Source organism: Urocitellus parryii, unplaced genomic scaffold (assembly GCF_045843805.1).
Source record: "Urocitellus parryii isolate mUroPar1 unplaced genomic scaffold, mUroPar1.hap1 Scaffold_1072, whole genome shotgun sequence".
NCBI classification, from domain to species: domain Eukaryota; kingdom Metazoa; phylum Chordata; class Mammalia; order Rodentia; family Sciuridae; genus Urocitellus; species Urocitellus parryii.
The window spans coordinates 16,155-42,101 of record NW_027551838.1 but is presented as its reverse complement, the minus strand read 5'-3'; the positions used below and the strand labels follow the sequence as shown (position 1 = coordinate 42,101).

General features: G+C 35.1%; 1 protein-coding gene and 1 pseudogene across 4 annotated transcripts in view; one reads left to right on the top strand and one right to left on the bottom strand.

Annotated features, from left to right (window-relative positions):
• The window catches only part of LOC144251563 (secernin-3-like), a 34,049-nt gene extending 28,797 nt beyond the window's left edge, over positions 1 to 5,252 (bottom strand). For 2 of the 4 annotated variants that reach the window (XM_077794412.1, XM_077794409.1), the window contains exons 1-3: positions 5,173 to 5,248; positions 3,261 to 3,427; positions 64 to 245 (exon numbers count right to left, since the gene is read on the bottom strand). In XM_077794412.1, coding sequence (XP_077650538.1) covers positions 64 to 245; positions 3,261 to 3,416 — 338 coding nt within the window. In that variant the 5' untranslated portion in view covers positions 3,417 to 3,427; positions 5,173 to 5,248. Of the gene's footprint in view, positions 1 to 63; positions 246 to 3,260; positions 3,428 to 5,172 lie in introns of all 4 variants that reach the window. The other 2 variants (XM_077794411.1, XM_077794410.1) reach the window with 2 other exon arrangements.
• Positions 5,253 to 5,269: 17 nt separating this feature from the next.
• LOC144251565 (corepressor interacting with RBPJ 1-like) overlaps positions 5,270 to 25,947 on the top strand; it is a 36,065-nt pseudogene continuing 15,387 nt past the window's right edge.

Below are 25,947 nucleotides of genomic sequence, written 5' to 3'. Positions count from 1 at the left end.
AATTATACCAAGATTTAACAATTAGACAAGTTCTATAATGAAAAAATATAACACACAAATAACCTGACAAGGTCCATGCCCAGTAGTGCTTCTTCATCACAAACTTCTTCTCTTCCCCATACAGCTTCATTCCCAATGCAAACTCCATGCTCACTGGCTCCCATTTCTGCCCCCCACAACCAAGCAGGGCAACTAAGGACAACAGCATATGTTTCTGGAACTTGATCAATTTCTATATAAGTACACTGTTAAAAAAAAAAGTCATAGCCATAACCACAAAACCAAAAAAAGTTATCAAAATCTAGAATTTCAAAAATCATTCAAAAGATACACCATTATCAAAGAGGTCAATGAAATATAACTAAATTGAAACTTTTAGTAATAAAGGCATTACTCTTAAAAATATTCAGAATTAATGCTAAATCATTTATTCATCCAAATAATGGCTGAGTATCTCCTACCGTAAAGTAGTCTGCTAAAAGAGATCTTAGTTATAAAGACTTAATCAATACAAAGCTTACTTATAACAAACTAAGACTTCTACATTAAGACACAACAAAATATAAAGTACAAGGGTCATGAAGAGAAGTGAACATGAGGCACTACAGAAGCTCAGGAAAGAATTCTAGTTGTAAAGTCTTGAACATTTTTTGCAAAGGAAGATGTATAGGAATTGATGATTAAGAAAGGAATTCTCCAGCTGCGGTTGTGCCTCAGCAGTAGATCACTCGCCTAGCACATGCGAGGCCGTGTGTGCGAGGGCCTGGGTTTGATCCTCAGCACCACATAAAAATAAAATAAAGATATTGTGTCCATCTACAACTAAAAAATAAAATATGAAAAAGAAATGAATTCTCAACCTCAATGTCCAGTGTTTCCTAATTAGGCACACATATGGTAACCCCTAAATACAGGAGTATTATCATAGAAGTCTATATCACTTGTGGAAGAAGTCCATCAGGTATGTCTGCAGCAGTGGAAAGAATGAGAACCACTGGTTTACAAGATAGCCAGATTTAAATATAGAGATAAAGTGGAACCGGTATCCCAGATGAATAAACAGTTTCAGAAAAAGAAAAAATATATAGCCTAATATATAGAAAATGTCTAATATATCTGAGTGTTAGAATGTCACAGAATTAAAATACAAAAAGTACATAACTTAGCAATAAAATATAAAGTGAAACTTTCACTAAAGTTCCATAGTAAATTATTTCTTCCATAAAAATTTTAAAGGATCCTTCAATTCATTTGTATACTATCAAGTGACTGAATAAAATGCATGTTGTTAGTGCTATTGCAGGGCTTAATAAACCTTTTAATGAGTCATAAACCTTTATCCAGAATCTGGATTAACTTTTCTTATTCTACACCAATCAAAATCTTTTTTGTCTAACAAACTTCCTAGTGAAGCTTTCCTTGATCCCTAGTCTGAATCACATGTTTCTCCTATGCTGCAATATGTTGCTTCTACTTAAATTTATCATTTAATTTATAGTGGAATTAGTTGCATATACCTCCTATTCCAACTGTAGACTCTGAATTCCCATCAGACAACATCTGAATCTTACAGCTGACTTTAAACTCCTTGCTCTAACATGCTTGCATGTGAAAAGTATTCTAATATTTCATCAAAGAATAATTTTCATTAGTTATTTCAATTGCTTCCAAATCATTGAAATAAAAATCAGAAGCCTATTTCTAATTCAATTATTTTTCATATTTAAATTCTTGAATTTTAACTTCTATTATCTCTTCCAAATTGCTAGTTAATGATAGTAATAGGGCTGGGGATGTGGCTCAAACGGTAGCGCGCTCGCCTGGAATGCGTGCGGCCCAGGTTCGATCCTCAGCACCACATACCAACAAAGATGTTGTGTCCGCCGAAAACTAAAAAGTAAAATATTAAAAAATTCTCTCTCTCTCTCTCTCTCTCTCTCTCTCTCTCTCCCTCTCTCCCTCTCCCTCTCTCCCTCTCTCTCAAAAAAAATGATAGTAATAACTGTTTTATGATATTTTTAAAGTAGCATATTGCTAATAAAACATGTATTTCAGATTTCCTGTTTTCTGGGATACTTTGGTTTGCAATTTGAAGCAATGAAGATCTCTGACATGCTAGAGGGCTCTGCCTGTTTTTTGTGTCAATTCATGGCCTTGGTGATTTGTCTATAAACTATTCTAAATTCTGGCTCCTGGTCAGAATTAGACAAATGCCTTTTGTGAATAACATGCCACCCCAGAACTCATCTAGGAACGGGTTGTCTTGTAAGCAGAGTGATGCCTGACCTCTTAAAATTCATTTATACTCACCTTCTGTGGCATCAAGAAACATGAACACCCATGGGATATTCTCATTGAAAGTTGTCACATATAAACCAGTGTTTTTAAATATTAGAGGTTACACCTAACATTATTCTCTGATCAAAGGAAGTTTTCAATCACTGTTGTGTAAAAAGAGTTACGAAATAATAGTGCTACATCTGGAGAAACAATCCAAGGGCCAGTGGGAAACAAAAATTCAACATCATCTCAAATAGAAAGTTGGGGACCCTTCTAAGAGTGTCAGATAGAAGCAGTTTTTCCCTTGGTGGACTGTCTAATTTTTTAAAAGAGAGAGAGAGAGAGAGAGAGAGAGAGAGAGAGAGAGAGAGAGAGAGAGAATTTTTTAATATTTATTTTTTGGTTTTCGGCAGACACAACATCTTTGTATGTGGTGCTCAGGATCGAACCCGGGCCACATGCATGCTAGGCAAGCACGCTACCACTTGAGCCACATCCCCAGCCCAGGACTGTCTAATTTTTATTGCTTGGTATTAAGTGGAGAAATTAAGCTATAGATTCTGGTGTTTAAGACAACCTTGGTACTCTGGCGATGTGAGGACTGCACTGCCTCTTAGAAGATGGACTAATATCTATGGGTGTTATCTTATACTTTTTTAATGACATTCTTTTAAAAATGAGTTTCTGGGCTGGGGTTGTGGCTCAGTGGCTGAGCACTTACCTAGAATGTGTGGGGCACTGGGTTCAATTCTCAGCACCACATTGAAAAAATACATAAATAAAGGTATTGTGTCTATCTACAACTAAAAAATATTTTTTTAAAAAACGAATATTTTTTTAAAAATGAGTTTCCTCTGTTGTACATATTTATGCACTCTTTGTGAGGTGAAGGTGCTTCCCAGATTTAGACTTGGAATGAAGGCAATTTTTAAAAATAAAGATTTGAATATCTAGAAAATAAAAACATATATTTTACCTACCTTAAGAGGTTCTCTGTTATCATGAACTGCAGCAGGAAAATAAACTACCTCTTGTACTTCATCACAGAGTCTGTCTGAATTTTTTCCAAAAATAATCCTCTTATCAATTGTTGCTGGAGGTAATGCCACAAATGTATCACAGGAATAGGGCTCCATTTTCTAAACAACTACCAATCACATAGAAGTTTTTAAATAACAAGAGAAAATATTGTTAAGTATATACAAAACAAATACTCCTACTCTCTGGCCAAGGGATATTATTACCATGTCTAATAAAGGGTGTTCATTAAAGCTTTAAATATCATAAACTATAATACAATAATCAACATGACTTAAGAATCAACCATGAACTACAAGAATCAACAAGAAAATAGCAATGTGAACTACTTTCTTCTAGTTGATGGGTCAAATTTATTCTCTAAAACCTTTCTCTCCTAAAGTCTCCCCTGAATTTCTTTTCATTATTCCTATATTCGGGAATCTCTACACCTAGCCTACTGTTATAAAGGCTATATTCTATATATTTGTGCACCAGTCCTCTTATTGGCAATAAAATCCTTATGAGGCGAGAGTATGCCTTAATTATCTTTGTATTGTTATCATTGAAACTTACAGGGGGAAAAAAAAAACATGTTTTCAGTATTTTCTCGAAATAAGAAAGAAAAGGTTTCCTTTGACCTAAGGAAGAATATGCAGAGATTATAATATTAAAAAGACAGAAATTTTGAAACAGATTCACTACTTCAAATATAAAAAATGTCAATGAAATTCCAATTGTCAATATTTTATGGTGGAAGTTCACAAATATAATTTGTAAATCCTGATTGTAGAATTTCATATGTAGATTGTCTTCACTAGAAATTTGTAAAATTTAAATCATTAATTTTAGTAATATACTTAAGTATTCTATACTTTATTTTGCTTTCAGAATAGACACATTGTTTTAGCTGTTTATTTTATAATGCCCAAACTCCTGAAGTTTTTCTCTTCTCAATGATGAGAAAGAGGTCACTATCCTTATTGTTCTTTTCTTTGAGTATTTCAACTTTTATATCTTGCATCTCCTTCTATTTGTGTTCCAAAGTTGGTTCCACCACTACATAACTTTGACAAGCTATTTAATTGTTCTATGCTTGCAGGCTCAATAGTAGAATAAAAGATTAAACAGAGTTATTACGGGAGATTTCAATTAGACAAGTTAAGCATTTTGCTTAACATGAAACATAGTAGATCCTCAAATGAAAGATGTTATTATCTGGCAGAAGAGTAAATTACACAAATAGTCTAGTCTAAACCCCGCTAGAGGACTTGGTTGATGTGTGCTCTATAATAATAGCAGCCACATCTATTCAAAACCCTGGAGTCCTGACGTCCATCACGCTGCACTAGGAGATCTCAACTATCCAAGAGGGGTCGTCAGGGAAGCTAGGTACAATTGCTGCCTAGTTAGAATGGTACTTGGCCCATTGAGGACATGAAACTTGGACTCTCACACCACTTATCACTCAACAAATGTTTGCTGAACATCTTTCTGCACTAGGGAACGTACAGCTGGAAATAACTAGAAACAAAAGGAGCTCCCGCTCTTGTAGAGCTGACATTCTATTTTATAGCTTTCAAAAAGCATCACATCGTTTGAACCTCACAATCGTACTCCAGTTAAAGCGAGAATTACTCTCTCCACAAGACAGGTGAAAAACCCGGTGCAGAAAAGTTTTTGCAACTCGTGTCAGCGTTCAACGAAAGCAATCTGACAGCTGGTAGAAAGAGCCGCCACCGCGGACCCCGTACACTGCGTGAGACGATCAAACGGCTGTGGCCGCGAGTCCCGCGGTCAGGCAGCGCTGCGCCGCAGCTAGTCCAGGGCTCTGGCCTCCGCTGCGCACATTCCTCCCTCTAGCAAGCCCCTCACCTGGCCTCTGCGCTTCCAGAAGTGACAGCTGAAAGTAGCGGGAGGAGGCGCCAGTTGACGGAAGCTGTCACCTTTGACCTAGGAAGTTCCCGCGGCTGCTGGAGGCGCAGTTCCGGTTAGGCGGCAGAGTTTGTTTACGTTGCTCGCTGACCGGTTGGTTGCCTTCCTCAGCTCGGATGCCAAGATGGGGAAATCCTTCGCCAACTTCATGTGCAAAAAGGACTTTCATCCTGCCTCCAAATCCAATATCAAAAAGGTGAGTAGAAGAAACCCAAAGGGATCTGGCTTACGGCCACTGGGTCCCCAGGGGCTGCTGGGGTGAGAGTGGTGATGTCGCTGGGATGCCAGGATATCACCTCCTCTCCAGGCCAGAAGCCCAGGTGCTCTCGCCCCCTTTTCCTCACTGATGAAGCAGGCGCTCTACGTTTGTTCTACATCCAAGACGAGTTGGGATGCTCTCGTTGGCTCTGTCGGTCAAAGTGTAAATCCATAAAACGTGGAGCCTGCGCTCACAGTTGCTCAATACTTGCCTTAACTGGTTCGGGTTTGGTCTTTTCGAATCCGAGGTTCACGGCTCCTTAGTTTTCTCCTCTACAAAGACGACTGTTTATTTAAGATAGATCGTATAAAAGAAATCACCCTCATTGAATATTAGCGTTTTAAATAATTAATTACAGTCGGGGCGGTGACGCACTCCGGAGGATCTCAAGTTGGAGGCCAGCCTTTGCAATTTAGCGAGATCCGCAACTTCGCGAGACCCTGTCTCAAAATAAAAAAAAGAAGAAGAAGAAGAAGAAGAAGAAGAAGGGGTTGAGGATGTAGCTTAGTGATAGAGTACATCTGGACTCAATCACTGGCACCAAAAATAAATAAAGCAAAATTAATTTATTAGAGGCTGGAGTTGTGGCTCAGTGATAGAGCACTTGCTTAGCATGTGTGAGGCACTGGGTTCAATTCTCAGCACCGCATATAAATAAATGAATACAATCAAGGTCCATCAACATCTTAAAAAATATTTTTTAAAAAATAATTAATTAGGGCTGGGGATGTGGCTCAAGCGGTAGCGCGCTCGCCTGGCATGCGTGCGGCCCAGGTTCGATCCTCAGCACCACATACAAACAAAGATGTGTTCGCCGAAAACTAAAAAATAAATATTAAAATTCTCTCTCAAAAAAAATTAATTAATTAATTAATTAATTACAGTTTGGCTAAGCTCAGGGCAGAAAAACCATAGCGAAAATGATTGTGGTGAAAAGCAAAAGGATGAAGTAAAAAGTCAGGGCTTTGGAGGCAGACGAGGATTCTAACCATTCCAGCATAGTCGGTATTAGACCTTGCATAAAATATTTATATATTAATTTGTTTATTGGTATTGGGGATTGAACCAATGGGCTACATCCCAACCATTTTTTATTTTGAGACAAGTTCTGCTAAGTTGCTAAGGATCTCTCTCTACAAGTTGCTGACACTAACCTTAAACTTAGCAATCCTCCTGCAGTCCCTGAATTACAGGCATTGTCACACAAAATAGTTAATATTCCTGATCCAAAATTTCTTAATCTACAAATAAAGGATGATCAGTATCACTTGCTTTGACTTGTAAAGTTGTGAAGAGTAAATGAGATGGTGTATCTCATCCAGCCCCTAGGACTGTCCTCCATAAATATTAACACCTCATACCATTGAACTGCCATCCTTTTCTTTATACCCTGCATTCTTCCTTGAATGTGTATCTACTTTCCTAAATCTCTATCTGTGCCTTTGGGGGGAAAAATGAGATAGTGTGGGTAGAGGATTTGAAACAAAGTGAGTGCTTACTACTGTGTGCATCACATACAGGGGGTACTAAAATTGTTAATTGACTATACACACAAAGTTGTGAAATGAACTAGGCTTTTAATTTTATATATAGCATGTTTTATGTTTTTGAGTTTTATATAGCCATGTGAATATGTACATATATATGTAAAGTATGTTACCACCATGTAAATAGAATTATGTTTTATATACTAATGCATATGCATTAGAAAATCTTTGGCAGAACAGGGCATAATAGTGCACACCTGTAATATCAGTGGCTTGGGAGACTGAGGCAGGAGGATCACAAGTTCAAAACCAGCATCTGCAACTTAGTGAGGCCCTAAGCAACATAGAGAGACCCTGTCTCTAAATAAAATTTTAAAAGGGCTGAGGGTGTGTGGCTTGGTAGATAAGACCCTTGGGTTCAATCCCTGGTGCCAAAAAAAAAAAATCTTTGGCAAGGGTTGGGGTTGTAGCTCAATGGTAGAGCACTTGCCCAGCACATGTGAGGCACTGGGTTCAATCCTCAACAGCACATAAAAATAAATAAGTCAAATAAATATATTGTGTCCATCTACAACTTTAAAAAAATTTAAAAAGAATCTTTGGCAGGATATGCAATAAATGGATAACACTAGCAACCTGTGAATACAATTACTTGATAAAAAATAACTTTTAATAACCAAAACTAAAAAATAAATAACCAAAACTTATAAAGCATTCTATGCTTGTAAAGCATTCTAATCTATGTCTCATTCTCTTTACTATTTTTATGGTGTTGTGAATTTCACACAGACACCTTTACCCTAAGGTGTTCATGCTCCTGAGCACTTCTGTCTTATTTCTTTGGTTTTTTTGTTTTGTTTTATGCTGAGGATTGAACCTAGGGCCTCCATCATGTTGGGCAAGCACTCTACCACTAAACTAAATCCCTAGCCCCTGTCTTATCTCTTTGTTTCTTTTCTTGTCTCTTTCTTTTTTTCCTACAATTTCATTTCCTTTCCCTTTTTTCTCTTTCTCCAGTTCTCCTCTCTTAGGGTATTGGTGACACCCAGTAGCATTGGTGGCCATTGCATAACACTACTTCTAATGTTCTGTACTAATGGGTTATCTATGTTAAACATATTCTATGTAAAGAAATGCTTTTTTTGCTCTCTGAAATAATGTAGGGACCGGTACAAGGTGCTGTTGTACCACACATACTGAAAGCAGTTCTCATGTTTGTGTGAAAGTATAGCTATGTTGAATGGTTGAATTTTAGGATTTATATCAAGATACAAATCATATTTTCAGATATTATTTTGTGATGATGTCATTATTACTAAATTGGACTGTCATAAACAATGCCATTTTATATTTAATTATGAAAAAACAAACTTGCTACTTAACTTAAATCCAACTATTTAATTTACTTTTTTACTTTACTCATTTAGGTATGGATGGCAGAACAGAAAATATCATATGATAAGAAGAAACAAGAAGAATTAATGCAACAGTACCTTAAAGAACAAGAGTCATATGATAATAGGTGAGATATGCCCCTCTGCCATTGTTTATAGAATAATCAATTACAGGAGACTAATCCCTTTACTCTCATAGATGGTCACTTTATTTGACTTTACCCATAATTCACGTAAAATGTATTTTCTACGACTCATATAGTTTCTGAGAAAAGCTGGGTGTGGTAGCTGCTTCAGAGGTGTGGCAAGAGATTTGCTTGAGCCCAAGAGTTTGAGACCAGCCTTGGAAAATAGTGAGACCACTGTCACAAAAATAGATTTAATAAACAAAGCACAGTGGGGCACATATGTATTCCTAGCAGCTCAGGAGGCTGAGGCAGGAGGATTGGAGTTGAAAGCCAGCCTCAGCACCTTAACAAGGCTCCAAGCAACTCATTGAGACCCTGGCTGTAAATAAAATATAAAAAAGGGATAGGGTTGTGGCTCAGTAGTTGAGTGCCCTTGGGTTCAATCACTTGTACAAAAATATAAATAAATAAATAATAAAAATAAGTAAACCAATCAATAAAAATCAAGTGAACTGTAGAACACTCCTCTGTTTATAGGCATTGGGTTGCTTATACTTTTGAGCTATTGTGAATAATGCTGTGTAAATCTTTAGAGGTAACTGCTCAAGTTCCTGTTTTCAATTTCTTTAAATATATTTTTAGGTGGGGCTGGGATTGTGGCTCAGCGATAGAGTGCTCGCCTAGCACTGGTGGGACTGGGGTTTGATCCTCAGCACCACATAAAAATAAAGGCATTGTGTTATGTCCATCTACACCTAAAAAATAAATATTAAAAAATAAAATTAAAAAATAATAAATATATTTTTAGGAATGGAATCACTGGATCATATAATTCACCAAATTCTTTTCTGTAGTGACTGTGCTATCTTTTTTTTTTTATTAGAACTTTATAGTTATATATAGTAGTTGGGGGGCTCATCCCAACAAACTCATACATGCATGAAATTTTAATTCAGGTCATGATCCCCACTTTTTCCTCCCATTTCCTTCCCCTCTCCCATTCTCCTTCCTCTACTATAATTCCATTTGCTTATTTATTTATATTTGATCAGTTCTTTTTACTTATGCATAATGGTGAAGTTCCCTGTTGATTTTTGTTTGTTTGTTTGGTATCAGGAATTGACTCAGGGGCACTCAACCACTGAACCACATCCCCAGTCCTATTGTATTTTATTTAGAGACAGGGTCTCACTGAGTTGCTGAGCACCTCACTTTTGCTGAGGCTGGCTTTGAACTCATGATCCTCCTGCCCCAGCCTCCCAAGCCACTGGGATTTCAGGCATGTTTTTGTTTTTTAATTTATTTTTTATTTTTAATTTATTTTTTATTTTTTAGTTATAGGTGGACACAATATCTGTATTTTATATTTATGTGGTGCTGAGGATAGAACCGAGAGCCTCACCATGCTAGGCGAGCGCTCTACCTCTGAGCCACAACCCCAGCCCCTCCCGGCCACAATTTCTTAATCCATCATTTATTGGTGGGCACCTGGGTTGATTTCATAATTTAGTTATTGTGAATTGCTCTGCAATGAACATGGAGGTGAATTTATTGCTGTAGTATGCCAATTTTAGATCTTTTAGGAAAATACCAAGGAATGAGATAGGTGGGTTATCCCTAGTTTTGTAAGAAATCTCTATACTGCTTTCCTGAGTAGTTGTACTAGTCTACAGTTCCACAAAAATGTACAAGTGTACTTTTTCCTTGCCAGCATTTACTGTTTGTGTTCTTGATCGCTGCTGTTCTGACTGGAATAAGATGAAATCTTGGTGTAGTTTTGATTTGCGTTTCCCTGATTGATAGAGATGTTAAACATTTTTTCATAGATTTTTTTGACCATTTGTGTTTCTTTTTTCAGAAGTTTCTGGTTAGTTCTTTGGCCCATTTATTGATTGAGTTAGTTGGTTTGAGTTTTTGTTGTGTTTTTTTTGGGGGGTATTAAGTTGAATTCTTTATATATTCTGTATGTTAACCCCCTATTGGAGACGTCACTGGTCAAGATTTTCTCCCATTCTGTAGCTCTCTCTCCATACTTTTAATAATTTCCTTTGCTGAAATGCTCTATTTAACTTTTTTTTTTTTTTGGTTTTTTGTGTTCAGCAGTAACCATCCTAGTAAGTATGAAGTGGTATCTCATTGCAGTTTTGGATTTACATTTCCATAATATTTAGTGATGCTGATCTTTTTAATTTTCACTTTTTAAAAATATTTTTTAGTAGTAGTTGGATACAGTATCTTTATTTTATTTATTTTTATGTGTTGCCGAGGATCAAACCCAGGGCTTCGCACGTGCTAGGCAATTGCTCTACTGCTAAGCCACAACCCAGCCCTTAATTTTCATTTTTTAATGGTGTTAATATAAGACAAAATTTACATACTTGTGTAAAGATATGTTGACTTCTAAGTATATTAAGAGTTTTTGGGGCTGGGGATGTGGCTCAAGCGGTAGCGCGCTCGCCTGGCATGCGTGCGGCCCGGGTTCGATCCTCAGCACCACATACCAACAAAGATGTTGTGTCCACCAATAACTAAGAGTTTTGGCATCATCACCATAATCTAATTTCAGAACGTTTCATCTCTGAAAAAGAAATCTTATACCTATTAGCAATTACTTCCAATTTCCCAACCTTGTCCTTCTTCTACCTCTCAGCCCTAAGTAATTGCCAGTCTACTATCTCTATAAATTTGCCAATTCTGGACATGTCCTGTACATGTGGCATCTTGTAACTGATTTCTTTTTCTTAGCATGTTTCATGGTATGACATGTATCAGCACTTAATTCCTTTCTGTTGCTGAATAATAATCCATTGTATGGATGTCTGTACCTATGTTCCTTTGCTTCTCTTTTTTTTTCCATAACAGTTGTTTATAGAATCCAATGGAAGTAAGAGAAGAATCTCAATCATGTAGCATATCCATTTTGATTGTCTTTTCCAAGTATGAGAGGAAATTCTATTTCCTTGTTGGCTTTCTTCTTTATAATTAGCACTTTACCTGTATTTTTTTTTATATTTATTTTTTTAGTTATCGGCAGACACGTTGTTTGTATGTGATGCTGAGGATCGAACCCGGGCCGCACGCATGCCAGGCGAGCGTGCTACCGCTTGAGCCACATCCCCAGCCCTTTACCTGTATTTTTTGAATTAAACTTTAACTCAGGCATACAATTTGTGGCTGAGGATTTTTTATAAAAAGCCAAACATTTCTTTTTGTAAATGGAACCTGAACAGGAAACTTTCAGTGTTAAAATGGAACAATAAAAATAAGATTTTTGAGGTACAGCAGGCACTGATTCTATCATATTAAGTTGCTTATTGGAGAGTTTTTTTAAAATGAGTCTTTTTTCATTGGCCTCACTAAAGAATTTGATTCTCTCATTTAGATTCTTACAAGCATTAATTGGCTTTGACTTTCTCAAGAAAACCCAGACTCATTTTCAAAACTGATTCCTCACAATTAAGAAAAACTGTTGGCAACCTTGTCCTTGTCCAACTGTTTAACTTAATTCCAACTCTGTGATGACCTTCAGGATTTCAACAGCATTTCAGAATTTAAGAAAAGTCCTTTAGAGTGACCGTAGAGCTTTTCCTCTTTTTTGTTGAGAGGACCAGAATATTTCAAGTAAGAAGACGGTTTCAAAACTTACAGCCTATTATTAAAGAAATAGTATTGTGATTTCCATTCACATATTCTAAAGAAACAGTATTGTTTGATTTCCGTTCACATATTCTAAATGTCCTCTAATCAGTGGGGTAAAATTTTAGAATTTGAACTCTAACAAAAAAAATATTTATTTTTATTCTCTTGGGGTTCCTTTTGGGGTGGAAGGATAAAACTGTTAAGTTTATTTCTTATGTCATTTAGATTGCTTATGGGAGATGAACGTGTAAAGAATGGCCTTAATTTCATGTATGAAGCCCCACCAGGAGCCAAAAAAGGTACTTGCCCTGTTTCCTTAAAATATTTTATATGTTTACAACTACAGATTGAGAACTGCTGGGTGTGATAGCACAAACCTGTAGTGGCAGCTACCAGGGAGTCTCAAAACAGGAAGAGGCAAATTCAGGACCAACCTGCACAACATAGTGACCTCCATCTCAAAGAAATTAATTAATCAAAATTTTTAAAAAAGATTGAAAACTGCTAATAGACTTTTTTTAAGAGAGAGAGGAGAGAGAGAGAAAATTTTTTTGTTGTTGTTTTTAGTATTTATTTTTCAGTTTTCGGTGGACACAACATCTTTATTTTATGTGGTGCTGAGGATAGAACCCAGCTCTCCACACATGCCAGGAGAGCGTGTTACCGCTTGAGCCACATCCCCAGCCAGCTAACAGACTTTTTAAAAGTATTCTTTGTTTTTAAAGATTGTTATCATGTCAGGTGCAATGGTGCAAACCTATAATCCTTATCTGGGAGGCTGAGACAGGAAGATCACAACTTTAGTAACACCCTCACTTAAATAAAAAGGACTGGGTTTGTAGTTCAGTGTTAGAGCACCCCTGGCTTCAATCCCCAGTACTACAAAATAATAAATAAAAAATAAATAAAATTGGTTTTCTGAGGAGATAATAAAGAATAATATTATAACCAATAAAGTAGAATAAATATTAAAAATATTGTTCTAGTAATTTTTCATGAGGTGTCCTTTTGGGAGGAAAAAAAATCTCAACACCAGCAGAAATGCATTTATTCTTTTATAATGTGGTTATATCTTTAGTCTTTCCTTCTAAATATACTTGTGTATATAAAATACAATATTCACTATCTGTAAAAAGCATAAAAGTTTCAAAATTAGCAATTAACAATTAGCAGTTAACATGTTTGTTAAATATAGTATTGTTAAATTCAGTATTGTATTTTATCCTTTCGTCCTTGATTTTTATCTCATGCAAAAAGAAAGAAGTCAAACCAGTACAATCTTACAAATTATAATCAAATAACATATCATAGTGGTAATATACATTTGATTTTTACACTGATAATTTTAACTTGTCTTACTTTTTCCCCTCCTGTATTTTTGATATGCAATCAAGAAAACAAAGAGGTAAAGCACTATTTACTGTTTTAATTTACTTATAATTAATTTTGATTTTATGGAGAAAATTGAAAGACTTTTTAATGAATGTTTTAGAAAGAAGAAACAGAAGGAGAGACAGAATACAAATTTGAATGGCAGAAAGGAGCTCCATGAGAAAAGTACGGTCTGGTTTGCTTTTAAGATACAATATATATCACTATATCTGCAATCCCATCTTATGTTATTACCTTTATATGCGTTAGAGAAAGTAACTAATATGAAAACATTTTTATTGAACTTTCTTATGCAACCAATCTACTTTTATCATAGTCTTGTTTTATATTCTTGTTCTTTTTATTTATAAATTACAAACTATAAGCCTAGATATTTGATAACTATTTTGAAATATTAAATAGACTATAGTTCTGTATACTTATTGAAGTAATAACACATTTCATATTGTTTTGAGGACTATAACTTTTTCAAGTTAACTACCATTGAATTTATTAAATTATTCTTAATATTTTATTTATACATTTTCTCTATTTAATAGATATGCCAAAGATGACATGAACATCAGAGATCAGCCCTTTGGCATTCAGGCAAGTGACATGTATTTTACCCTTTACGAATAATTTTTATTTAGTAAATATCTACATAATTATCAAAAAGGTGTTCACGCTGAAAAAGAACAATATGGTTTGTATTGGTATCAGATGATGGTAGGAATAAGGAGAAAACATTAAATGTGGTAGACTGACCAAAAATGTGAATCAAAATTACTAATAAGAGTTATGGGGAGGCTGGGATTGTAGCTCAATGGTAGAGCGCTCGCCTAGCATGCGTGGGGCCCTGTGTTCGATCCTCAGCGCCGCATAAATTAAATGAGTGGAATAAAGGGATTGTATCCAACTACAACTTAAAAAAATAAATATTAAAAAAAAAAATTATAGGGCTGCAGTTGTGGCTCAGCTGTAGAGCCCTCACCTAGCATGTGTGAGGCCTGGGTTTGATCCTCAGCACCACATAATAATAAATAAATAAGATAAAGATATTGTATCCAACTGCAACTAAAAAATAAATACTTAAAAAAAAGAGTTATAATGATGTTGGTGTCTGCTCTTTTCCAAGAATTTAGAGAATTAGGTCATGACCAAGAAAAGATTTAAAACAGTAATTTGTTTAGAATCAGGGCAGCCTGTCACTAGAGGGAATCCTTATAAAGAAAATGTTGTTGGAACCTTTCCTTGCTTGTTCATTTATGTATTATCTGTAACTTAAACAGCAGAGCTGAGTCCTTACAGTTGGCACAGAGGTTGGGCCTGAAAAGCCTAAAATAAGTTCTATTTGAACCTTTACAGGAAAATTTTGCCAGCTCCTGGTTTAGAAATTTGAAACTTTTAATTTTGACTTATTAAAACTAAGAAATTTTAAGATGATATTGTTATATTGCAACCAACTAAGAAGTAAAAAACAATAGGATTCAGCTTAGGTGTTAGGCAGAATTTATAATAAGATTTTAGTATTTGTATTAAATTTACCAAACTTAGTTTTGTAGTATCTTTTCCTACAGATCTTTTTAAAATGTGAGTAATTTAACTTGAATCCTGCCAAACATTGGTTAGATTCGTAGTATTTTAGTAACCAAAAGAATATTCATTCACTTTTCTCAGGTTCGAAATGTAAGATGTATTAAATGTCACAAATGGGGTCATGTCAACACAGATCGAGAATGTCCTTTGTTTGGTCTTTCTGGAATCAATGCAAGTTCGGTTCCCACTGATGGCTCAGGTAGGCATTAGACATGATTTTTTTTAGAATTTAGGTAAATAAGGAAAGAAAAATAACATTTTTTTCTTTAATCTGAGTATTTTTTGTTTTATTTGAGTTTTATTGTTTTAGACTAAGGCACATTACCAAAATATGATTATCATTGAGAAATTCTGTGTTGAAACTAAAATGCTTTGTAATAGAATTAAAATGTAATTTTTCCAGCCAAAGGCCCTATGAACTTGATTTTTTAAGGTAAGATAACAATAAATACTTTATCAGGTTAGTGGCCTAAAATTAGAAAATAAATAGTTGATTCTCATATTTAGATTCTCCTGATTTTTAAAAAAGGCTGGAGTGAAAGCCTCAGCAATCATTTCTCTTTGGTTCATGGAATTAAAAACAAAACTGAGTAAAAAAAGATGATAAATATGTTTAAATTGGGTTTATATTGGAAAATTATTTATCTTACTACGTATTATTTTCTAAAAAAAAATTTGTCCACTTGGGTTTGCATCATTTTGCCTCTTCATAAAAAGGATACTAAAACTGTGAAGTTTTAGCTTAAGTTCATCATTATCTTACTACTATTTCATTGAGATAGCCATACTAATTTAATCCTGTCTCAGAATAAGTCATAATAGAAATACCCTACTTAATTCTATAACCTTCAATGAGTAATTTCACTTTTATGGGCTTCAACTCCTGATTTTTTTTTTTTTTGGTACAAGGGATTGAACCCAAGGGCACTTTATTACTGAACTACATCCCCAGCCCTTTATAAAATCTTTTACCTGGAGGTAGGGTTCCACTAAGTTGCTGAGAGTCTGACTGAATTGCTGAGGCTGACATCAAACTTGAGATCTTCCTACCTGAGCTTCCCTAGTCACTGGAATTACAGGCATGAGCCATCACACCCAGCTCAACTCCTGATTTTACAATAAGGATGATAGTATGACTCAGATTTTCAGCACTTTATAAAGCAGCTATAGAACTCTTTTTTTTTTAAAGAAATCTTACATAAAACCCTAAAACATAAAAGCACTGCTATTTATTGAAACAAGTCCTCTGGGCATTAAGTCCCCTTCTTTCAGTTGCAAGGCCTCCAGTCATCTCTTTAGAATCTCTATGGCTTTTGCTGTTCACCTCAATCTTGAGCCTAGGGTTCACCCTCATTCAGCTTTCAACCTTTTGCATCTGTTCTTACTTTCTTCTAGAAAACCACGTTCAAAAAAGTTCATCTTAATATTAGGAGTTTAGGAATTTGATCCATCGTTATTTTGGGCATTTCCCTAGTGGTGGTATAGATGTTAGAATTGGTGAAGGAAGCATACCTATAAAATACTGTGATTGATTTTTGAAAAATCTTTATTCCTGTAAAATAAGTTCAGAAACCACCTTTTAAGGAGAAGGAGAACTAGTTGTTCAGTTGTAAGACAATGTTAATACAGTCTTTGTTCTGGCAAAATACCTTATAAAAGAACTTACCAGGGCTGGGGATGTGGCTGAAGTGGTAGCACGCTCGCCTGGCATGCGTGCGGCCCGGGTTCGATCCTCAGCACCACATACCAACAAAGATGTTGTGTCCGCCGAGAACTAAAAAATAAATATTAAAAAATTCTCTCTCTCACTCTATCTTTAAAAAAAAAGAACTTACCACTGATACCACAATACAGATACTCTTAATAACCCACATAGCTAATTCTCCCTCCTTCCCTGCCCTCTTCCAATTAGTAGAAGGGATAAAGGCCCCAAAGGAAATAAAACCCCAAAGAAAATGGAGTGGAGTAGGTCATACATCACGAACCCATTTGGCTCAAATATTTTTGACACTTCCCTTTCTTAGTCCAGAGATTCATTGTTACATCTTAAAAGTATATTCTGTTTTCAAGATAGGGTTGCTTCTTTCTCATCTTTTCCTTCATGCCAGTCTTATAGTTTCCTTACACCTACATGATTCATGGGTTGTTTTGAGACAGGCAGAAGTAGTAGCTGTCTTTCTTCCCCAGCCTCATCTTACTCTGATCCTGCTTCTGAGAGAATGAGTAGGATAGACTCCAGGCTTAGCCCTTTCTTTTAATAATCAGTAGGCCTGCCTTGTCTTGAGTCTGTATTAGAAAGTATGCTAACAACAACCCAAAGAACTTGTGTATTAACCTATTTTTAAAAGTATTTAAAACAAGAGCTGGGGTTGTGGTTCAGTGGCAGAGCACTGGCCTCGAACATGTGAGGCACTGGGTTCGATCCCCAGTGTCACATAAAAGTAAATAAACAAAATAAAAGTATTGTGTCCAACTACAACTAAAATATTTTTTTAAAATAAAGATATTATGTCCATGTTTAACTAAAAATATTTTTTAAAAAAATAAGTATTGAAAACAGTAAAACCCCACAGTCACATGCCACACAGTTAGTAAATTCCTGTTTAATGCAGCTGGTTATTGACTTTTCTTTAGCCCTCCATTTGTATCCATTAACCTTATGGTAATTCAGTGTATGCAATTCAGGTTTTTGTATGCCATTCATTGGGGTATTATTGTAGAACTATTCTTTTCAGTTAAGTGAACTTTGTCCAAATAACATGAATGAAGTAGAAAAATACATAACTTGTTGAATCCTATTGTTTTACCTATATTTAACCATATTTAAGAAGTCTACATATATTGACATATGTTACATACAATATATTGTCTGTTTTGCCTGTGAAATTTGGTAAAGACTTGAAAGAACTGTATACAGGGTGTTGGAGCAAGTTTGGTAAGATGAATATTTAAATCCTTTGTTAATAAATTGAACAGCCATTTTGAAGGGCCATAATATATATCAGAAGTATTCAAAACATCATTTGGGGCATGCCTGTAATCCTAGCTACTCAGGAGGCTGAATCAGGAGGATTGCAAACTTGAGGCCAGCCTTAACAATTTACTGAGGCCCTGTCTCAGAAAAACACAAACAAAAATCCACCATATCCTTTTACCTTCCAGTAGTTAAAAGAAAGCAATAAGGTATACCCTCAAAGATTCACAGTAGTGAAAGATTAGAAACAACATGTAGACTTCTCAAGTATGGTTAAATATAGGTAAAACAATAGGATTCAACAATTTATGCATTTTTCTACTTTGTTCATATTATTTGGAAAAAGTTCATTTGACTGAAGAGGAATTCTACAATAATACCCCAATGAATGTCCATCAGTAGGGGGTTTATTCAGCAGTTATTTATGAAGCAATTATAAGTTCTGTGATGAAAATGTAATTGGAATCTGTGATCAAAACTAACTGGGGAGTTACTATATTAAGTGGTCAGAAAGGCCCCTCTGAGGAAGTGATGTTAAGATGAGACCTGAATGACAAGACGATTACAGCAGTGTGAGATCTGGGAAAAGAGCATTTGGCGTATCAGGCAAAAGGAACAGCCTTTCATACAGAGGGACCATCAATCCTGATAGGGCACATACTTAGTGGCACTCACCTAGTGGTTAAAAACATTGACTAAAGGGCCTGGGGTTGTGGCTCAGCGATAGAGCGCTTGCCTAGCCATGTGTGAGACCCTGGGTTTGATCCTCAGCACCACTTAAAAATAAATAAATAAAGGTATTGTGTCCAACTACAACTAAAAAATAAATATTAAAAAAATATTGATTGAAGATGACTCCTTAGATGCCTGCTTTAGAACTTCTACTGTGCTGCTTCTTAATTGTAACTTTAGGCAAGTTATTTAACATCTCTTGCTGATATGTATAAAACATAATAGTACCTACATCTCATAAAGTTGTTATGAAAACTAGATAAGTTAATACATGATGCTTAGAATAGTGCCTGGCATGTAATAATCACTTCTTGAGTATTTTTTTTATTAATTGTGGAGTATCTCCCGCAAATGGAATACTCTACAACCGTATGTAATATATATACATAAGTAATATAGCTAGAGATCTATGTTGATTTGTAAGGATATAGGAGGATATATCAAGTGTAAAAAAAGTTAAATGGTATCAATTAAAAGTATGTAGGATAAACAAAATGTCAGGCATTCCATAATTAAATTGGCTTTCAAGGATGAAGTTATTTTTAAAATCTGTATGACTTTAGATGCTCTACCTTTTATGATAAAAGGATGACTTACTGATATAAGAGCCTCTATTTTTAGGGTTGTCGGTGTAGCTCAGTGGTAGTGCATTTGCCTGGAGCCTCTGGATTTGATCCCTAACCACCCGCACCCCCCAGAAAAGCCCTATTTGAAAATTAATTCTTAGAACCAGTTTATTATTTATTTTTCAAACACTTGTTTTTAGCAACTATGTATTTGACATCCTACACATTAGCCAATAAGTTTTTTAAACTTTATGTTCTGGTTTATTGAAGGTATAGACTATTCCTAATTTCCAATCAAATCAGAAACATTAACATATCACATAAGAGACAGTTGGGCACAGTGGTGCATGCTTATAATTCTAGCAGCTCAGGAGGCTTAGGCAGGAGTATCACAAGTTCAAAGCCAGCCTCATAAACTTAGCAAGACCCTGACTCTAAATAAAAAATAAAAGGGGCTAGTGACAATCTACTCAAAATTAGAATACGATTTAAGAGTCTGTTTAATAGAGGAAAGCATTGTTAAATTAGGTAGTTAACAGAGTAAGAAGGACTAAAATGATCTCTGAAGAATTAAAATTTAGATAGGTAGAAAGAAAGTTTGACACCTCCCCCCCCAAAAAAAAGACCTGAAGAAAAACATAAGCACAAAAGAATTTAACTTGAATAGAATAAAATTTGAATGGCTCTCAAGATGGGATGGAGGGAATTTGTCCATTCATCCTGCAACCAGTGTTTCCCAAGCTTACCTACTGTAAGGAATCACTTAACACAGCTTGTTTAAATATTGGTTCTCAAGCTCCTGCCCCATAGGGGCTATTGAATAAGAGTCCAGAGAAAAGTCTGAGAATCTTATCCTCGGATAATGCTTATGATCTGTTGTTTGTCTTTGGAAGGCAAATAATATAGAGGAAAATGAAAGAGAAATGTGTTGAAAGAGCCTTTACATAAAAAAGGGGGGGGACAAATTTTCAACATTTCTAATTTTTAAGTATTGTAAAGAATCTAAATATCGTGCAATAGGGGAATGGCATGATATTAATTAAACTAGGTGTGGTATCGAAGGCCTATAATCCATCTACTCAGGAGGCTGAGGCAAGAGAATCACAAGTTGGAGGCCAGCCTCAGCAACTTATTGAGACCCCTGATTCAAAATAAAAAATGAAAAGGGCTGGGGATATAGTTCAGTGTTAGAGAGCACCCCTGATTTCAATTCCCAGTACTCCAGATAAAAAATACTAACTGAATTTTCATTGGAATTAGTTAAGATGTTAATTTGATGAAATTACAAGCAATATTATTTTGTATTAAAATTTTAAAATAAACTTAAAATTTAGCCTTTTTAAGCACTAAAACTCTTCAGAAAGCTAATGCTTTCCTTTCTATTCCCATGTTAAGTTTATTTTCAGAATATTAGAACAGCTAAAGGAAGCAGAGTTATGGTTGTGGTGCAAAGGCTGTGTTCACAATGAGAAATACCTAACAGACTGAATTAATTCTTTGCCTTAATCTTTATATCTTTAAGATATTAGGGAAACTTTATCTTTATATCTTTAAGATATTAGAGAAACTTCCATTTCCAGTTTTTTCTTTCAAACTGACAAGGTATGAGAGTAAAAACTGCCATATACACAGGGTATTTTAATTTCTTAAATTCTGTATCTGAATTGTCTAAGAATATCTGAAGACATTGAACTCTGTTAAAATTGTGAAAGGAATAGGGATTCATTCAGTTGTAAAGCCCTTGCCTAGTATGCACAAGGTCGTAGGTTCCATCTCCAGCACCACAAAAAAAGAAAAAGAAATCAGTAGCTTTCACTATCTAGGCTATTACATAAGGTGAAAGTTACCAATCTGTTTCTGATGTACCATCAAGGTTGAAAACCATTATCTTAAGCTGTTTATAAGAATAATTGAAGATTTGGGAGGATAGTACCTTTTACTGTATATTTGTTTGTTTAACTTGTGTTTTATTTATCATAAAGTCATAAATTTATCCTAAGGAAATAGTCATGAATATGTCCTAAAGATTTAGTCACAAAGAATTGTGTATGATAGTGAGAGACAATACTAAAATATCTAGTAAAAAAAAAAAAAATTCCCTCATACTGGGGTTTGAACCCAGGGGCATTCTACCCACAAGCTATATCCCCAGCCCTTTTTATTTTAATTTTGTGACAGGGTCTTACTAAATTGCTGAGGCTGTTCTCGAAACTTGTGTGTGATTGTTCTGCCTCAGCTTACCAATCTGGGATTATGAACATGAACCTGGACTGTTGAAAGGAAATTAAGTGAATTATGGAACATTGTTATAATGGAATTCTGTACAATGCAGCATTTAAAATGATAAGATTTCTTAATGATGGGGATATTTTTTAAAACATTTAGTGAATTTTTTAAAAATAGGTTATAAGACAGAGAAGTTACAGTTGTATATCTGTTTATGTGTATAGGTAGACACAGAAACAGATATTTTAAAGAAAAGGATTGGAAGGAGATAGACCAAATTAATAGTGGTTGTGTTTGGGTAGTAGGATTACTAAGATTTTTAGTTTTATCTTTTTGCTTATCCATATTTCCAACAGTGAAGATAAATTACATTTATAAATTTTTAAGTGAGCATTTCTTTAAAAGAATTAAAAATTATACATAGAAATAAATTATTTTAAATTGTATTGCTCCATTAATGCCTCTAAAGTTTGACCTGAATTTAGCAGTAGTACTTAACTAAAGCTAATAGAAACTCTTAAAGTTTTCTCAAAAACAAAATCAAAACTCTACTATCTTAAATAGAAAAGTGAGTAATAATGATGTAATATTCTGAACTTGAATGCAATGAAAAATAAACTGACCAATTTCCTAATCCACTTGGTGATTCAAACTAAAAAAAAAAATCTTTTCATTTAAAAAAATCACCTATTGAATAATGTCTCACCAGTGAATAGAGATTATTTTTGCAATAAGGCAATTTCAGTAGATGTGGTTATCATGGGATAATCACACCCCTGGGGTACAGCCTTGTGCCTGTAATCTCCCAGGAGTGTAATTATTTCATGATAACTGCACCCCCTGGTGTTACATTATTTCTATTATGAAATTCTTAGTTTAGTATATAAAATAACTTACTTTGATCACTGGAAACTGCAAGGTGCTGTTAGAATGCTCCAGCTGTGAGGTTTACAGAGACCAGCTATAAGATTTACTTCTCCTTTACAAAGTTAAATTAGGCAATCAAAATGCTTCTTTGGGCTAAGCTGGTTTAGAATATCTTTTCTACTGAAAAGATCATCTTACCTTTTTCATCCACTCCAGATACATCAAAATTATCCTTAAAACTTGTAAGCTTCAGTGGTAACTGAATTTTTATAAAATATTCTATAACATAATTAAATGACTAATTCATATCTTTTATCTATACTCTGTAGAACTTATTTTTTATCACTGACTCTTAACATCTGTCAGTTATTTGTGTTTTTAATGTATATTGAAATTAAAAATCTTTTTCTTTTTTCTTAAACCACAGTGGAGTATTTCAACAGAGCAAGTGATTTGTTTGTTTTTTCTGGTACTAGGGATTGAACCCAGCCAGGGCCTCATGCATGCTAGGCAAGTGCTCTACCACTGAGCTGCATCCCCAGCCTTTTTATTGTATCTTGAGACAGGGTCTCACTAAGTTGCCCTCAAACTGAGGCTGACCTCAAACTGAGCAAGTATTTTTTAAACAGCTTTATTGAGCTATAATTTACATGCCATCAATGCAATGGCTTTTAGTGTATTTACAGAGTTGTACATCCATCACTATAGTCAATTTTAGAACATTTTAATTTTTCTAAAAAAGAAAGAAAGAAAATCCCTTGACCCTCACCCTCCAGTCCCCAGCTGTAGGCAACCACTAAACTACTTTCTGTCCCTATATCTTTGCCTCTTCTGGACATTCCATTCTTCCATGGAATGTGTTTTCCCATTATGCTTAAATGCCCAGATATTCACACACACATACACCAGTCTTATAATAGCCCACCAGGATACAAGTTTATATGTAGGCACCTATAAAACAGGTAAATGTGTAAGATTTTCTTCAAAGAACATAAAGCAAAATTCTATTTTTAAACTCCTTTATTCCCTAAACATGGATTTTGTATCTCTCTCCATGTTTGACTTTCAGATCTTTTTCTTCAGGAAGCAAATAGTTAGCTCTAAATAGTTACTCTATAGGAGAGCTAGACATGCTGAAGCACTTCCATTGCTAATATTTTATTAAAGATTATTACACCTATATTTTTATACCTCATGAGAGGTACTGGCATGTAATTTTTCTTTCTTGTTTGTATTTGGTTTTGGTATCAGGATGATGTTAGTCTTATAGAATAAGTTAGGTAATGTTCCTTCTGTTTCTGTTATCTAGAAGAGATTATTAATATAATTTCTTCTTAGGGCTGGGGATGTGGCTCAAGTGGTAGCGCACTCGCCTGGCATGCGTGCAGCCCGGGTTCGATCCTCAGCACCACATACAAACAAAGATGTTGTGTCCGCCGATAACTATAAATAAATAAATATTTAAAAAATTCTCTCTCTCTTTCTCTCTCTCTCCCTCCCTCCCTCCCTCCTTCTCTCTCCCTCTCTCTCCCTGTCTCACTCTCTTTAAAAAAAAATATATATATATATATATATATATATATATAATTTCTTCTTTAAATATTTGATAAAATTAACTAGTGAATCCATCTGGGCCTGTCACTTTTTGTTTTAGAAGGTTATTGATTGATTGTTGGCTAAATTTCTTTACTAGATAGATGCCTATCAAATGACCTTTTTCTCCTTTTGTCAGCTTTGGTAGATTGTGTCTTTCAAAGAATTGGTCCATTTCATGTAAATCAGATTTAATGGTATAGAATCATTTGTTGTATTCCATTATTACCCCTCTAATGTCCATGGATCTGTAGTGTTGACCCTCATTTCATTTCTCTTTCCTTGGTTAGCTAGAGCTTTATCAATTTACTGATCTTTTCAAAGAACCAGCTTTTGTTGTGATTGATTTTTCTCCCTTGTTTTCCTCTTTTTATTTCTTCTCTTCTTATTTTGAATTTAATTTGCTCTTCCTTTTCTAGTTTTATAAGACAGAAGATTATGTAATTGATTTGGGAGAGGTGATGAAGTTTGAACCCAAGGCCTCACCCATGCTAGTCAAGTTCTGTTCCACGGAGCTACACTCCAGCTCTACATATTGATTTTAAATCTTTCTTCTAATACATGTATTTAGTACTATAAATTTCTTTCTGAGTTGGTTTTTGCTGTGTCCTACAAAATTTAATAGGTTTTATTACAATGATTTCTGACATTAACTACCCAGAAATAGGCCAGACTTCATAGGTTAACAGTTCTCCAAAGACTATTCTCAATTAAGACACCAGCTACAAATTTGGGAGTTCCTAGACCACCCACCAAACCTGCTACAAATCCACGCTTCCTTCTACCTGCCTAAGGTTTGATAATTCACTAGACTGACTTACAGAACTCAGAAACTAACACTATACTTGTGATTACAATTTTACTATAGTAAAAGGATAAAAATCAGGGTAAGCCAAAAGAAGAGGTACATAGAACAAGGTCTGGGAAGGTCCCAGACACAGTCTTCCAAAGTCTCCCTGTAGAGTCAGTACCTGTCAATCTTCTTGTACATTAATATATAACAACTTTTATTAACCAGGGAAGCTTATCCAAGCTGTCTAGTTTTTATTGGTCTTTATTACATAGTTGTGAATGATCAAAATCATTAGCCATGAGATTTAACTCTTCTATCTCCAGCTCTTCTTTCTTCCTCAAAGGGCTTCTCTCACCTAGCTCAAAGTCTAGCCCTCTAATCACATGATTTATTTTTCTGGTATGGTCAGCCACTATCTTGAGTCAGCTCTTTTTTTGTTGTTTTGTTTAGTATTTTTTTAGTTGTAGGTAGACACAATACCTTTATTTCATTTATTTATATGTGGTGCTGAGGACCGAACCCAGGGCCTCTCACCTACTAGGTGAGTACTCTACCACTGAGTCACAACCCTAGCCCTTGAGCATGATCTGATCATGTATATTGAAATTAAAAATCTTTTTCTTTTTTCTTAAACCACAGTGGAATATTTCAATCATGAGTCACCATCATGAGGCACATCAATAACATAAACTATCAGGACCCACCAAAGATACTCTTATTACTCAGGAAATGTCAAGAGTTGAGGTTCCCTCAGAACTGGGGACAAAGGCTAGGCATGGGGACCAGCCCAGCCATTCAGGAAGCTGCGGCATGAGGATCACAAGTTCAAAGCCAGCCTCAGCAATTTATTAAAGCCCTGTCTCAAAAAATAAAATGTGTTGGGGATGTGGCTCAGTGGTTAAGCACCCCTATGTTCAATCCCTACTACTTTAAAAAAAAGAACTGGGGACAAAGACCAGCCCAAAATTGTTATACAGCAGTTGTATTGTCTATTCTTAGTTGAAAATATTTTTTACTTTTTCCTGAGACTTCTTTGATATATGTGTTTAGAGCTCTGTTATTTAATCTCAAAATATTTTAGGTTTTT